General features: G+C 40.2%; 1 protein-coding gene across 3 annotated transcripts in view; it reads right to left on the bottom strand.

Annotated features, from left to right (window-relative positions):
• Positions 1–1,213: 1,213 nt before the first annotated feature.
• The window catches only part of crebrf (creb3 regulatory factor), a 31,974-nt gene continuing 16,001 nt past the window's right edge, over positions 1,214–17,186 (bottom strand). For all 3 annotated transcript variants that reach the window (XM_023397104.2, XM_087171381.1, XM_087171382.1), the window contains 6 exons: positions 14,986–16,145; positions 14,648–14,845; positions 13,334–13,523; positions 13,125–13,198; positions 12,655–12,774; positions 1,214–11,977 (listed from right to left, as the gene is read on the bottom strand). In XM_023397104.2, the coding sequence (XP_023252872.1) occupies positions 11,859–11,977; positions 12,655–12,774; positions 13,125–13,198; positions 13,334–13,523; positions 14,648–14,845; positions 14,986–16,145 (1,861 nt within the window). In that variant the 3' untranslated portion in view covers positions 1,214–11,858. The remainder of the gene's footprint in view (positions 11,978–12,654; positions 12,775–13,124; positions 13,199–13,333; positions 13,524–14,647; positions 14,846–14,985; positions 16,146–17,186) is intronic.

Here is a 17,186-nt window from a genome sequence, read left to right as displayed (position 1 = left end):
AGGAACCAGCACGCGACTGATCAGCAGGTAGCAGGTGCACTTAATAACCTGGCCCTGATGAGGGGGTTGGCGGGGGGAGGAGTCATCCCAGGGCTGTGTTCACAGGCAGCGTCTGTTTCCTCCTCATCCCCAGTCCAGAAAAAAACGAATTTAATGTTGTCAGTGTTGTATTTTCGTTTCATTTTAGCACCGAAGTTGAGGTGTCTCCTTTGACGGGGAAGGATTGTCCTCCTCGGCGGTCTACCTGCATCACGACCGTAAGTTTTACTCACGTTTCTTTTTAAAATATCAGGTTAATTATTTTTGACGTAAATCGTAAAACAATAACTGTAAACTGACGTAGGTACGTGACATTGCCGCAAAACGGTCGGTTAAATTGCTCGAAAAAGGCCGCTCTGAAACTCTGTTAATGTACGATAGAAAATCAATTAAAAAGAGAGTAAAACAATTTAATTTTAACACATCTTTCCCCGTTCTCGAAATATACTGTTTTATAGTTAGAAAACAAACAAAATAAGTTAAATCACCTCAAGCTTCAGTGGGAAAAATAAATGTCAGATGTGTTGTGTCAGTCAGCGAATGAATATATCTTCATAGTATTTCATCTAAAAAAGAGCAAACTGTCTTCATGAGTTTACGCTTTTTACCAAAAGGAAAATGGGAACTAAACTAATGTCCACTAACGGATATTTGATGTGATGTTGTTTCTTGTGGAACTAAATGTTTCCTTAAGTTGCTGATTGTTCTTGATAAATTTCACAATAAGAACTTTTCCAATCCCTGGTTTAAATTATTTATTGGTGAACTTTAAACACTATGAGACCTTAACTGAAGACCAAACACATTTGAGCTACACTGTTTGACTGGGTGACATGTTCTTTCATTATGGTAAATTCTGTAGTTTATGTATTTATTTAAATCAGTCCCATGTACGTCATCCTGGTGCTGTAAATGCTGAATACTAGAGTACAAGTTTATACTGAATTAAATCATATTTCCATCTGTTTGACAAACTGTTGCTAAAATTACAGTGCCTAATTGTTTTAGGAAATTATAAAGAAACCATTTTAATAACTAGATAGATAGATAGATTATTAATCCCATAACGATTAATAATAAAACTATCTATTGGTATAAATCATTTGAGTCTTCATTTCAGTAATCAAACCCGCCTGCAGACAGTTAAACATACAAGAACATACAAGAGTTGGAATGGGGTGCTAATGGTTTTATTATTTTGATATTAAAATCAATAAACATAATCAGACTATTGTGGTTACAAGCAAAGCTGTGGTACCAACTCCTGGCTGATACAACAGAGAAAGAATTATTTCAAAAGAAAAAAAAAATAAGAAAGAAAGAAAAAGAAAGAGAGAGAGAGGCACAAAAACACAACAGAGATTCAGGGCAGGTGTCTGCAGGATGTGGAGCAGCCAGAGACAAAAACTGTCAGAAGCTCTGAAACAGAATGAGCTGTTACAGTACAAACCAAAACAAAAAAACATTTTGAACATTTTCATGCCTGTGCATAAAACCACCCAATGTGCCTCCAAGAAAAAAAAAAAAAACCATGTAAAAGAAAAAGTTAGTTAAAACAAAAGTATAAACCCAGCACGACATTTATTACACAACATAAATATAACAACTGTCAAGATATTGTATTTGAACAGGCATATATGTGAACTACAAATATAGACGTCATTGCTAAAGAGAGGATCAAGTTAGTTTCAGCAGGATACACTTTCTGCAGGTTTTGCTTCTTTATGAAATTATAATCACCAAGAGATCTATTATAGAGCACTTAGCAATGAAGTACAGCCTTCCTACTGAGACTGGTGAGAGGAACACACACAGGACTAACTACAGAAAGATCCCATGCTGTTGATCTAGTCAAATAAGTTACCATACAAGACCAGAAGCATCATAACAATGGCATGTAGCTGTGGAGCTCAGCATGACCGATACCTCACACATCCTCTACATGTTTGGACTTGTATGGATTTCCTATAAAATCTTCTTACTGTCTGTCGTTATTATCAAAAGTGAAAAAAAAAGAAAAGAAAACAGAACAGATGTTTCAGGATAAACATTAGATTTTTGATAAATGTCTCTCGCCCAATGCATTTTGGCAAGTCTGGAAGGAGATGTAAATCATTGCGGTGTTGGATGAGTTGGACGTGTGTAAATATAGAAAGAGGGGTTTTGTTTTTATTATCAAGGGTGGGTTGTTGTCATTTGCTTTAATCAGATCAGTCTGCAGAAGAGGAAATGAAACCCCTCCCCATAATTCATTGCAGAGGAGGGTAAGGGGTCTCTGCCCACCAGCCTTTAGAGACCCTAATCTCAGGAGCTCCCTGACGAGACAACTGCAAACCAAAGCCCTTCTGAAAAAACAACAACAACAAAAAAAGCACCCAGAAAAGGGGCTTAAACATCATCTGGCGCAGTGGTGAAGTTTTCCCAGAAAACTCGATCAAATGATTGTGATCGAATTTTCAAATTTCCCCACCAAAGATAGAGAGAGCAGGCGAGCCGACTCCTTACCAGAGCTCCAAGGCTGTGGAGCATCCGAACCTCAGCCCAGAGGAGTCAAGACAAAAGAAGAGTTGTGTCAAGGGGAGGTTGTGTTTGCTGACTCAGCGAGCCTGGTTTAGGGTTTTACTGCCCCTTCTGACCGCGTCAAACCTCCAATGACAGAACGCTTCATGGGGTTCACAGACAACAATTACTCAGTCGCAACGAAACTCTTTCAAATTATTCCAATGACTTAAAATTAATTTTTTGTTTTTAGACACATCTGGTGTTGCTTTTAGCCTATTCATCTTAGATTCAGTCTGCATCAAGAAAACTTGTTTCCAGTGTTTATGCTAAGCTAAGATAACTTGCTGTTGGCAGTGGCTTCATATTTACTGTACAGACATGAGAAAGGAATCAATCTTCTCATGCAACTCTTGGCAAAAAAAAGTGCAAAATATATTGTCCGAAAGGTCAAATGTTCACTTTAGCATGTGGAGCAACTTCCTCCGACCTGAAACTTTTTAATGCCCGTATTAAAAGCTCCAAGTCTTTCATTTTAGTGGCATTTTCTTATGATTTTACACATTTTAATTGAAATGTATCTAAATTATTGTAGCTATTGATTTATTTAATTATTTATAAATAAATCTTTGAACTGATTTAGGGCTGCAATTAACTATTTTTTTCTTTATCGATTAATTGGCCAATTATTTTCTTAATTAATTAGTTATTTATTTTATATACAAAAAATGCCTGTTATAGTTTCACAGAGCCTAAGTCGACTACTTCAGTTGACTTGTTTTATCCGACCAACCGCTCAATGCCTCGTCAAAGTGTCTATTCATTGTTTTACAATCCAATCTATTTATTTTAATGTCTACTTAAATATTAATTAATGATTGTCTTTCACCATTTGCATGTGCGACGGCAATTTGCAATGTGCAGTAGCAGGATTGCACAGATGTACTCTGAGTAAATCTAACAACATTTTTATGTGAAAATACGAGAAAATACCTGTTGTAGTTATTATTTATATATTGTCAAAGTCAATGACATCACGTTATGTTTCACTGTGACTGTAACTGGTGTCTGTGAATCTCATGTGAAGTCTCTGACTCGTGGCAAAGCCTGCTTCAGTGGAAAAGCTATAAAGTCTACTTTAAACAAATTGTCTCCTTACATGTTAATTTACAGGACTCAACAAATAAATATCAAACAAATGGCATGAACACTGGGATCAGGGAAAAAAGGCAATAAAATATAATTTAGGAAAAAAAAATTCAAACGTGCAACATTTGACAGAGTCAGAGCATAAATATCAAACCATAATATTAATAAAAAAGGTTTAACAATACAAGCAGGACAGCGGCCGTATAAAGATACAACATTCATGATCTTTCTGGATCCTGACAACAAGAAGACTAGTCTACATTTATCAGCAAAGCAGCAGCAGAGTTATACCTCGCTATGTCAGCATACAGCAGTGCAGCAGTCAGAAACACAAGACTGACCAGAGTCATCAACAGAAGGAATAATATGGCTAATACAGCTTTTTAACACAGCCATGTTAGCACCCAGCCACTGACAGATTAGCACCACAGTTTACCTCCATGCTCAGTTTGTCGCTTCATTCGCAACCTGCGACTCAGTGCCAACACTGACTTCAAGGAGGGTCTGGCACTTCTTAATAGCAAAGTTAAGAAACGGAAAGTTCTGTTGTGTGTGTGTGTGTTTTGTTTGTTTTGTTTTTTTTTTTTTCCTTTCTCAAAAAGGTCACGAGAGGCAGCAACACAGTGCTCCGTGTCGAAACCGAAGAAGAAGAAGAAGAAGAAGAAGAATGCATTGTAATTGACTAGGTAAAAAGCAGGCCCGAGTCTCCCTCTGCCTCAGACACAGTGGAAGTCTGCTCTTCTCTACATGGACACACCAGCGGTGATAGCAGCAGCAGCCAATACAGAAAAACACAATAACGTGGCATAGTGGGCAGAGAAAGAGTTCAAAACAGACCCCGGTTTCCCAAAACAACATCAGTTTAGTTTACAAGTTGTCATTTATGCTCTTCTTCAGTATTACTTCAAAAGGGAACTCCCATGCAGAGTTAATTTTTCTATCCAAAAGGCAAACACCTTTATCCGCGGTTAAAGGCTGATTATTATACGAACTGTATTGATCTGGGGATAAAGTGAGGTTTTCATTTCATTGTTGTACTTCAAGTTTAGGTTTTGGGAAACCCAGCCCATTGTTTCTGTAGGGAAACCCCCTCCAGACTGAAAGAAGGTGCAGATTTGTGTTCTCATATATTTGATTAAGGCACCTGGTTCAGCAGGCATCATATTCAAAATATTTTTTTTCATTGTAAATGTAAAAACCAAGCGCAAGGTGAGTAATGCTGTTGGTCTTTTTTTGAAAAAAAGTGTGTGAAGAAAATCAGGGGTGTGTGTGGTGGCAATAATATACTGTTATTGTGTCATCGACACCCTAAACCAAAATCTAAAGTCTCTTTGTGCTCATTCAATAGCAGCGAGTATGAAATCATTCGACTTGAGAGTACAGTGAGCCAAAAAGTCGTGCAACAACCTTGTGACGATGAATACACTTTCTGACGATTGGCCAAATTATTTCCCAATCTGCAAAGAACTCCAGACGTCACTTGATTCTCTCAGTTCTATGCAGGGAACCGGCATGCAGAAACATCAATTCCAAATGCATGTGAGTACATTTCTGTATGTATCTAATTTACACAGAGAAAAATGTGGAGGGTAGTAAGCGTACAGCCTCTGGAGATGAGGTGTTTTTACAAGCAACAAGGGTTTGAACAAGACAGGAAAACAATTGAAATGTCTCGAAAGACACTTAAAGCCAGACTCAGAGCTCTGACATCACAGCCAGCAGGAGGTCAGCTTGTTTCTAGCTTCTGTTTTGTTTTGGGGGTTTTTTTTTTTTTATAAATCCAATTTATCAAAAATATTTGGTAAAATTTATTTTACAGATGCAGAATTTCATAACAAGTACTGTAAGTATTTTGGTAGTGGTTGTAGGGAAATTAGGAAAATTTTTGAAAGAACTGCTCCATTACAGCCTCAACACACTGTAAACACAACACTGACATATTATCACCTCATTAAACTTGTTACGCTGAACATCTTAGTAAACATCTTTCATTTGGAGTCGTGTTTCTGGCCACATGATGAATGCAAGTCAAATTTTCACTCTCTTTTAGCTCAGTTTTTTCATAACTCCTGAGGGAAATATCTGGCTCTTTAGCTGCTACACTCACACTATGCTCACCAGCTAGATGCTAACTGTGTTTGCTAAACAGACAACGCAGACGAGAGCAGAGAGAGAAGCAAAACTGTGAAGTTGCTGCCAATAAACCAAAGCAATGGGCTGAAAGGTGCTAAAACGCTCTGTAGAGCAGATTACCTTTTTATTTTTTTAAATAGAAATACTAACTGGTTGATAAATTTGAATTATGTTTGCATGTGGACAAATTTAGTATGTTTGGCATGTTCAGCTGACCTGCTTTCACTGCCTAACGAATTAATTAACTGGAACTATATCAATTTAACACCCTCCCTATTTTTCCTTGTTCGAAATGGTGCAGTTCTCTCATGGAAACCTCTTAGAAATTATTCAAAAATTAGACTGTAAAACAAAGGGTTACCGAATATTTCCTCTGGAGATGGTTGAATATGCAAATTGAATATATACCACCATGTTGCATTTGCATCAAATTATTCTATCATGGCAACAACAGCAGTATCCTAATGCACCAGAATATGTGTATTATTTTGCAGTTATGGTGAATATTTTGAACCTCTCAAACGGAATAAATATCCGCCATCATTTTTGTGTAGTGGTGTCAAATCCAGGAGTCTGGCTTTTACAAAAAGTAACAGTACGCTTAACGATAACGATCAAACAAGTCATTAATACAGAAATCACCCATCTGTTGTTGTTTAGAGCAAGAATCAGAGTGAATCTTCTTCTGATTGGTCCAACAGGGAAATCATGCTATTAATCGACAGTCAGATCAGTGAAAAATGATTGAGGGGGGGGTGGGGGTCTCTGTCTGATAAGTTATTGGACAATAATCAGATGAACAATGTTGTCTGTGAGTGGATCTAAATACAGATGCCAGTTTTCATTCTTGGATTAGTTCTCGGATATAGAAAAGTAATCAGCACCACGTGACAAAACCCCAGTTGGACTACGGCTGGAAATCAGAGTCAAATCCTTCGTGAAAGGAAAATGTTTGTGTTTGTTTGAGTACGGATCTGGAGAAAGCAGAAAACCTGTGTGAATTCTTGTGACAAGTCTGTTGGCCTTTTTTTTTCAGTTTGTGTAGAGATCATTGCACCATATTGATTGACATTGATAATTCATAACACACACACACACACACGCACGCACAATATTTTGTACAGAGTAAAGAATGGCGACAATAATTGGAATACATAAATATATTTTCTTTTGATTTTATATGTCATCACATATGTCAGATAGAAGAACGATATTACCCTGATTTGCTGAAGAAGAGCTTTATGGATCCACTTAGCTTTTATTGGACAAGAGTAGCACAAAGTTACACACTCTATTAGCTTAATAGTTGACTGAATAGGATTTATCAGAATCATCAGAAATAAAAAGAATAAAGGAATAGGTTTACTGGCGTGGATTTTCACTCATTTCCTTGACTGTTAAAATGCCACAGAGTCTCCTGGTTTGAATGTAAAGTTGCACAGCTTGCGCCTATCATGTTAAATGTAAAAACCTGTGAGGACTCTCTCTTGAACCAGCCATGTGATCGACAACAAAACACACGTTCTTCTCTTGTCAGCCGGCCGTCAACCAGCAGCCCTTTAACCACTGTTGACCCCCTACCAGACCTGGGCAAAAATATAGCTGAAAAAATGCATCAAACATCGTCCCAAAGGATACGAGTGAGCACAAGTAGTTTGAACTTTTGAAGCCATTTTCAGATATATTTCACCATGTCTGCTACTTCAGTCAAGGTTGTTTTGAGCCTATCAGGCTGAATGGTTTTGTTGTTGTTGTTGTTGTTGTTGTTGTTGACTGTATAGTGGCAGAACAATGTCATAAACCTCAGGCACAACCCTTGGTGACTGACCTGTCTGCCATGTTATTGTTTTTATTTGTGTGTATGCGAAGTTATTTAAGAAGGCAATAAGTGTCCGGATTGAGTCTTCATTTGTAATTGGCTTGCCATACAGTACAGTGATATAGTAACTTCCCCCAAGGCGGCCGGGAACAACATCTTTCAAACGAGCTCTTCCTGGCCGCCCCAGGCTAAACCCCTCCTCATTAAGTCACAAGTAGAAATCAGTTTACAAATGATAACAATATAGCTCTCTGGAGAAATGTGTCTACACTGTACATCACCCTGAAGAGGAAGCCAAAGCAGAATCAGTTTTTCCATAGGAAACCTCTACTGAAGGCAAATGAATCATGACGCCAAGGGGGTCAGCATCAGGATCAATGTAGGGGCCCTGGAATCAAAACCCTCTTTTTTTTGTTTTTTTGTGTTTTTTTTTTTTAAGACCACAAACACACTATCCACACAGTCCCTGAACAGGAAATAGACTTATCCCGTCAAGACAGTGGGCTTCTCAAAGCCTAGCAATGATACGCTCTTATACAATACCTCATATCATTACATGGCTCCGGAAACATTTAGATCTAACCCTCATCAGGCCACACACCTATACACGTTTTTCTTGCTAGTTTTTAGACCCAGCCAAGTCAGGTAATAGACCTATCCTAGCAAGTAGTCATCAAGTACACTTGCAGCATTCACACCAGGCCTTTTAGCAGCAAATGGAAGAAAAAAATGCTTTTCTTTTTGTTTTTTTTTTCCTTTTTTGGACAAAGTGCTTTTGTTTTCAAACATATAAGATATAGTATTCTATACATATATCTAACATTTAGAAGATACATATTAACTCATAGTCTATATACAAAAATTAATCACTACTAAGAAAATAGCTATGGACGGTAGGGGAGAGCAAGTCATTAGGCTACAACTGGACTAAGAAGTGAAATAAGAATCATGGATACTCATCGTTCTAGTTTCAGAAAAAGCACCATTTCTCCCTTTTTAGACGAAACAGAAAACAATAAAAATATATATATATATATATATATATATATATATATATGTATATATATGTATATATATATATGTAGCACTAGCTGTTATTCAGTCACACGATACAGAAAGACCACAGCTCTGCATCACCATCAGACATCATTCTGTGAAGGAATACGTTCTTCACTTCACTCAAACCTGAATTCAGCCTCGTCAAACTCTTATTTCTCGTTATATTTCCTTACTAACCGACTGACTTCTGGCTGAATTTTAAAAATTTCGGGGGATGGCAGTGTTTCTTCGGAGCAGGCAGCGGGGAGGGAAGCATACAAGCATCATGCATTGTTAAAGGTTGGACACGCTGCCAATTTGTAACTCTGTGTTTTGGTGAACAAACTTATGCTGAGGACCAAAGGCGAGGCCAGGCAGATAAAATTCAGCAGTTTCAACCTCAGAGAAAGCAACGCCAATCCCTGGAAATAAAAAAATTCAACCAGCTTCACGGTTAAAAAGGGAATATATGTGAAAATCTGAATGACAGCACACAGTGCTGAATCCAGATCAGTCTGGGACAGATTCAAATGGCTTTGGCTTTCTTACAGCGTCTATGGTTCCTCATCTCCCCACTGTTGTCCTCTGAGTTTCTTGCTTTACTGGACATGTCCCTGTCTGCACTAAAGACAGCCTGTCCTCATTCTCTTTATAGACTAGACCTCAAACTAGACCATGGCTTTGCTGCATTGTGTTTTAAATAAATCCAATCCTGATTCTCCATATTTCACTCAGCCAGCAAAGGAGACCGAAGGGGTCAAAGTGTCACTTTAAACTATCAGATTCACTGGCTGCATTTTTAAGATCTTTCTCCTCCCTTCCTCCACATCTCCTTCTCTCCACCTGGAGAATCTGGCCGATGAAAACCAACAGGAAAGCTAGCAGGCAGCTAAAATACAAAAATATAACAAGAACTTTTTTTTTTTTTTTTTTTTTTGGTTTTTCTGGTTTTGCTCTACTTTTCTCGATGCAAGGAAAGGCTTTAGAAATGTGTCATGCTTAAAAATTAATCAATTGTCATGAAAAGTGGCATTTCACCATTGATAGATATATCATTAATGTTTCTATATACAGTACTTTAAAACACAATTCAGTTAATATTTTGATGATGAACTAGACCTCTTCTACATACAGAAATCAAACAAGTGATACAGGAACATAACATTTTGGTTATTGTTGGTGACATTTTGACAAACAAGCAATAATGTAACATAGCTTATCTACTAGTGCTCTTGGTTTTTGTCCTAGATAGAGCCATTAACACAATTAGCATGTGGAGAGAGGAATCAGTTCAGGAATGAAGTGCTTCCTAAGCAACAAATTTACTGGAGAAGCCCACAGATGGGGTAAAATTTTAGATTTAAAAAAAAAAAGAAAAAGAATGAATGAATGTTCCTTTTCTGTACAGAATTGGACCCAAGCTAATTTCACAGTTCTATGAAGTTCCCTGACCCTCCCACATTTCTTACATTCAATACGGCGTCAGGTAAGCTGTGCAAAACCTTACTTTAACTGGCTGGTCGCCGTTTCGTTGCATGTGTCTTTGGTACAAAAAACAATCAAAATATAGTGTGCAAATATCTTTTGTAACTCTAAACGAAAATATCAGGTAACCCTCCCCTGATCCCCAAAGACAGAGTACCAAAAACCATAAGTAATCTATTGCAGAGCCCTCCTATATACACAGACTCTGTGGCATCACGCAACGAGAGCTTCCATTTGTTTTATGTACATTCAGAATATCTTTAAACGACTGAAATACACCACAAACCCAACAGGTGTCTCCCACCTCGCATTCACTAGCAATCTCCCTCAGTGTAAAGTAGTCCTCTCCTTGGCTGGACCTCAGGGAGTTCTGACCAATCACCTCTTCCCGTTCAGTCCCTCTCACACACACACACACACACACACAAACACACACACACACACACACACACACTCACTCAGACTTACAGAAACACACACATACATAAACAAGGCACAATGAATAGAACTCTGATCAAACACTAGTATGAACACACCAAACTGTTAGCCTGGTCATCTCTACTGTACAAAAAGGGGAGCCGGTGCCGTTTTTCACTGGGAGACACTTCTATGTACAGATTCCTAGAGGAGATGGATCACTGTTCGTGTTTTCTTCATCACCACCATAATCTTCCTCACAGTCTGCTCCCAAACTGGCAAAGTGCCTGTTTCACCCAGTCCAGTTATATCCAGCACAAGGCCAAAAAGCACCAAACCACACGCGCTTCCTCTCCACATGGTCAACTACCTCCTGTTGTATAAGTCAACGTTGTCAAAATCAGCCATTAAGCTTCGTCCTGCCTGCCACAAACTTCAACCCAGCAGGATCTTTGAAATCTTAACTTTCAGCTTCTACTGCTTTTATGTTTAGAGCATTAATTTGCTTTTTGTTAACTCCTACATTTTAAGAATAGCAGAGCTGATTGGCAAACGGGGGATGGCATGAATATATTTAGGCCTTCAATACAAAATATTTCCTGCCACCCCATAACGCCTCGGAGAACGCTGCTTTTTTTTTTTTCTCCGCAGCTGTCTTGGCAAACAAAGTCGTTTCCATCGAAGTGCTTTAGTCAGCGGGTCAATTTAACATCCTGGAGTTAATCTTTTGTTGCCATGTGAGGTGAATCTCTTCTAGGAAATGATAACTGGAACCTCTGATGGTGTCCGACGTGTAACAGTTCTTCCTCTGTCATCACAACCTCAAACAAATTGTGTGAAAGTATTCCAGTGGTTGCACTCGTGTGACTGTCTTTGTCTCAGCCCAGGAAGCAGACCTCCAACCGAACTGACCCAACACAATACTATGTTAAACATTTCTAAAAATCACCATTGGATTTAGGACGTGCTATTATCTATACACCTAACCATCACTTGCTTTTAGAGGCGCATTTCCCAACAGATGCTCACGATGGGTTGGGAGACAGTGACGCACTGACTCTGCACACTGTGCAGAGACAGGAAGCTAGGGTGTATGCCCTACAGGTGCATGGCTATAAACAAGCACACATACATACACACAGGGAGTGGTATGTGTGTTTGTGTGACTAACAATGTGTATGTGCTCGGGGTTGGAGGGGCATGCAGAGGGGAGCATAGTTACAATGGGACAGCACGGTGGTAATGTTTAGTCCACTCCTCTCAGTGGACCGCGGTTTGTCTAGATTTTGGAGGTGGGGACTCGCAGGCCGACCAGTCCACCGGTGGGATCGCCGCGTCCTGTGTTCTCCAAGATCTTGTTGACAAAGTCGGATGTCTGCCCGGCAACTGGTGATGCCACTGCACACAGAGACACATACAGATACATTCAGACATTTTAGAAATTAAAAAAGCGCCTCATTTATGGAACTTAATTTTCTCAAATATGATGAGAATGTTTCTTACACAGCAGCAGAAAATATTCTTTATTATAGTCATTATCCTGCCTGTTCACACTGAGCCGCCTTGATACTAGCCGCAGTATTTTATGTTTTCTTTTTAATCCTGGAGCAAATAACTTTCCAGTTTTTTTCATAAAAGTGTAATTTTTCCCTGTTTATTAACTTCACCCCATCTTTTATCATCAAATATATGTGACACAGAGTGTTGCAATAATTTAATTTTTGCACTGGCTCTTTTTACTCTAAAAGTGTTTTTCTTTTCTGTAAGCTACTAATTTTGTTTTTATGTATTGACTCTTGTCTAAGAAAACATTTTATAAGTTTCCCAAACAGTCAAACAATTGGCTATGGAACTTCTATTTACCGCCATAAAGTTGTGGATAAATTGTATTATTTGTTCATTATTCTTTGAGTTTTCAAATAAAAAGCTGCGAACTTTCCAATGGTTCCATTTCAATCGGCTCAATGATAAGCAGAAGACTACATGAACTAGTTGTTTAAATTAATCGTAATTTCAAGGACATTTTCAATCATCCTTCACAAGCTTTAATTGGCTCAGTGGTCGCCATTTCTCACCAAGTGTTTCCTGGATGAGCCGCTCCAGAGTGTCAGTCATGTTGGTTGGACGCGGAGAAGAGTCCTCAACTCGCACCACAATCTCCTCCTTGATGGCATTGATCACAAACAGCAGCCGATCTACAGGCAGACACGTGTCAGAGCACAGATTACACAATCAGAAGCGTGAACACAAAACAGATTCAAAACGCTATCGTCCTCAGGTTAGGGATTTTATTCGTTATTTGTTGGTGGCAAGAATACAAGCTTTTTTATTTCTAATGAACAGAAGATAAAAATTCAAATATAAATAGATACAGGTGGGTAAAATATTAAAATCTTCATTATTACTAATAGGTCTAGAGGAAACAGAAATATAATTTGAAGAAATTAAATAAATTTGATAAGAGCTCTACTAACAAGGCATGAAAAAAGTGGATGCAGAGGTTGATCAACTTGGTATAAAAACTGAAAGGTATGTAGCAACGTACCGTACTCTGTGCTGAGTCCCCAGAGCTTCACCTTGTTTGCTTCATACTGGGCCTTCTTTTTTAAACGACAAGCTCTACACAACACAACAGATGGTAGGAGAAACATGATATACTGCTGTCAAATCAGCATCTTGACTACAACTCCTGTAAACTACACTCATGCTCTAAGAGATGAAACTACTATACTACTGTATGCGTGCATGTTTTACCTGGACGCCAGCTTGTTCTTCTCCTTGCGGGACCGGGGTCGTGCGGTCAGCGGCAGCTCGCTGACCGGTGTCAAGTCGCTGATCACCTTGTTCAGTTTGCGGAGCTCGGTGCCGATCTGAAGCAGCTTGCGTGGATTGGGAGTCAGATCCTCCACATCCGTGCGACGTGACTTCTTCAGCATGTACTTTCCTTCATGACAAGTGATGAAAAGAAGGCGTCAGAGAACACGCCCACATGTAATCTAATGTCTCAACAATGTCTCCTCATCTACAGCTCTGCGCGGAGCACTGGCACTGCAAAAAGTTGGGGGATCAACTCTCATCTCGTTCTCTGCCGACTATAATTCCCACTCAGTCGAAATCAAACAAATAGGCAGCTGCTGGTGTTGTCGCCATTTTCTTAACGTATGCTAAATAATCTGTGATCTGAATAATAAAAGGATCATGAAACACTTGCTTGAACTTCTATCAGCTGAAAGACTTCTTCTTTTTTCCTCAGTGGAGACACTGTCAGTCTTTCCCTGTTTTGCTGAACATTTCTCCGAGGATTTATACCTTTTTCTCAGAGCGGTCAGCAGCAAATGCATTTTAAACATTTTACGTTTAGTCATGGTCGATGACACCTGTCCTGGGCTGGATCTCTAACAGACCTGGGCTCAGTAATAAAGTGAATAATCACTGTGTGTTGGAACACAGCTCCCTAGTTATGATTGAATTGTAAAATGCCACAAGCTTTAAGTGCTTTTTTTCTTGTTCAAAACTGTTAATACGTGAAAATGCAAACATGAGTCATCCTCTACATCCTCAAACAAAATTCATACTCACACAAAAGGATTAAATAAACATGGACATGAATGCGAGAAAAATGCTTTCCTGCCTGGAGAAATGGCTCATGTGCTTTTCATTTCCATTGCTTTTTTAAAAAGGTGCAGGCTTGTGCCTTTTGTGTGAGAAATGAGATACGCTCCTTTTATTTATGTCATATTTCCAATGTGTTCACTTAAACTGGAATTTCACTGAAACATGCTGCTGTTGTGGAAAATCCAAACCGTGACTGTCCTGCTGAAAGATTCTGTGCTTACACTAGCGTCTCCACTAAAAGGCAAATGTGACTGAAGTGATGGATGAATTTTCATGCCGAGGTCGAGCTTCTTTTCCTTTGAAGATTGTCACAAAGCTTTTGAGCAGCCATCACTGGCAAGTCTTAAAGCAAGACGTATCCTGCCTGTGGATTTTGTGTATTTATGTGTGTGTTATATTTGTGTTATAAGTGTATGTGCGTGCGTGTGTGCGTGTTTATGTCTTTATGTATACCATGGAGAGGCCCGTTCTTCTGGTACAGGTTGCTAGGCAGCGTGTGTCTGTCCCACTCAGACGGCTTAAGCATACGTTCCTGTTTAGAGGGGGTGAGCTGCTCGCTGTACTCCCAGAAGTAGCGGCGCTTGCCTCTCTTCCGGCTGGAGACTCCTGCTGTCAGGCCTTTAATATCCTCCATCAGCTCCATGTCACAGCCTGGTGGATGTGTGAGAAAGAGACGCAGGAGAATAGGGATGAAATTAGAGCAACACAAAGATAAAAAGGGGGAAATTAAGGGGAAATAGAGTAAGAGAGGAAGGTAATAATTAAGTTAGAGGGGCTACAATGATGACTACCTGGCTCAGAGAAGGCGTCGCTCATGTCATCATCCTTGTCTGCTTCGTAGTCTTCATCCTCCTCCTCTTCTTCCTCCTCCTCATTCTCAGACAACTCGTGCTCACTGCCAAAACCCTCATCGTGGTCTTCGTCATCTAGCTCCAGCCCGTCGCCTTCCTCCTCCTCCACCTCTTCCTCGTCCTCCTCTTCCTCATCCTCCTCCAGCTGGGAGTGGGCTCTGCTGGCCAGTCTGCTGCGGGTCAGGAACAGAGAGTAGTTGTGTTCCTCCTCCTTGCTCTTCTCCGTGCCCTCAACAACCAGAACGCCACCGCTTGCCCCTGCCACACTATCGCCGCTGTTCACCAGCCCAGAGGTGCTGCCCTCCAGGGCTTGGCTCGCCTCCACTAGTTGAGGCACGGTGGCAGACGGCCAGCCTATAGGCATCTCTCTCCTCGCCATCCCCTCGGCCCTCCTCTCAAAGCTCGTCAGGCTGCTGGAGCCACTGGCAGCAGCGCCAGGAAGTCCCACCAAGGTGGCGCTAGCTGAAGTGGAAGCCTTTTCATCTTGGGGCTGGGAGAGAGGTAGAGGTGGATCTGGCCTCTCAAAATCTGTCTGGGAGGGTATGTCGGGTTGAGCTTTATGCACAGCACTCACACGGACTTTAGCCTTCCGCACAAAGTCAGAGCCATGGGAAGTTGGGGCTACCATCTTGGTTCCTCGCCCCTGGGACTTGCTTTGAGCTTGGCCATGGTCCTGGGTGAGACTGAGGTGGTTCTGGGTCTTAGCCATAGTCTCAGTGCTGGAGGGGACAGGCCTGGTGGCTTTTTGGGAGCTTTCAGGGAAGTCTGGGAGAAGACTGTGGGATGGACGAGATGAGGACGTGGAGCTTGGGGAAGGCCGTGCAGAGCCGGGGCCAAATCCTTGGCCGGGGACCAGGGGTCTCTTACTGTGACAGGGAAACTGGGAGGACTGAGGCTGAGGCTGGGGGGCAGGCAGGGTCAAGTCAGCAGGGGGGTAGAGCGCCTCACACACAGGCTGTGAATCCTCGCTGTTGAGTTGAGCCAGTGTCGGGGTTCGACTAATCACTTCCTCATCCTGGTAGGGACTAGAGAAGTCATCCAATCCAAGGAAATCCACCTCTTTGGTTCCCCAGATGTCACAGCTGGCCAGCCGTGTGTATCTGTAAGCACAGAGACATGGAGGTCGATATACAGTGAAAGCTTTCATTATCTAGTAATTGTATGTGAAAAAGCTTCACTGTTACAAAAAAGTTTTCTATTGACATTTTAATTAAGTGTGATCATAGCTGATGGAAACAAATTTGTCCTTTTCTCATAAGTATACAGTCTTGTTTCATCTTCTGAATATCTGCAGGGCACTTATTGATATGACTGAATATTTTTCTCTACTTTCTTTTGCCTGTTTGAAATTCCCAAAAATAATTTCTTGCAGAAAATTGCTGCTTTCTCTGTTTTATATCATTTTAAAATGAATATATTTGGACAAAATAAGACATTAAAAGATTTTATCTTGGACTCTACCCTCAGAGCCGAGGTGTAAACATACTTCGGCAGAGTTAACCAAACAGAGACTTAAAGTTAGGCCTGGTAATGCTTTTCTCCAAAGGCAGCTGCCATTTGGATCAGCAATGCCAACAGGTCACATGACAGCACTGGTCATATAACATTCAACACCAATACAACTTGATTCAAAAATAGCTTTATTGTGAATTCACTCGTGAACATGATGTTAATTTATTACACTACTTTGGATTTTTTTGTGTTCTGTGTTTACCAGCAACAAACAGTGAATGTTTCAGTTTTCATCAGTGTCATGCATTTAGCATGTTAGCTTGCTGTAGCTAGCTAAAACTATGTTAATGCTGTCAATTTAAATTCTATCTTCCATCTTTCTTTGTACGTTCAAGTTCACAGAGTTTCAGGTGAATGCAATTTTTTCAAGTTGTCGTTTGTCATCTGAATGATGCAGCTGTGCCTCAGTTCACACCTCCTAGAACAAATTTGCACCTGTTGTCACCTGTCTGTTTTTTCACCAGTAATGTTTTGCTTTGTGTTCAGTTTATGGTTTTCAACTTTTGTAACAAGAGAAGGCCATTAAACCTCTTCATACCACAAGAAACAAATACATCCCAAGGGCAAACAGAGAGCTCAAAGTCTGTCTTAGCTCTACATCTGGTAGTTATAGTTTTCACACCCACACA

Source organism: Seriola lalandi, unplaced genomic scaffold, assembly GCF_002814215.2.
Source record: "Seriola lalandi dorsalis isolate HSWRI2012SDOR001 ecotype SW California unplaced genomic scaffold, Sedor1 jcf7180002054995, whole genome shotgun sequence".
In the NCBI taxonomy this organism is placed as follows: Eukaryota; Metazoa; Chordata; class Actinopteri; order Carangiformes; family Carangidae; genus Seriola; species Seriola lalandi.
Note: the sequence above shows the minus strand (reverse complement) of the source record. Positions and strands in the feature narration are given on the sequence as shown.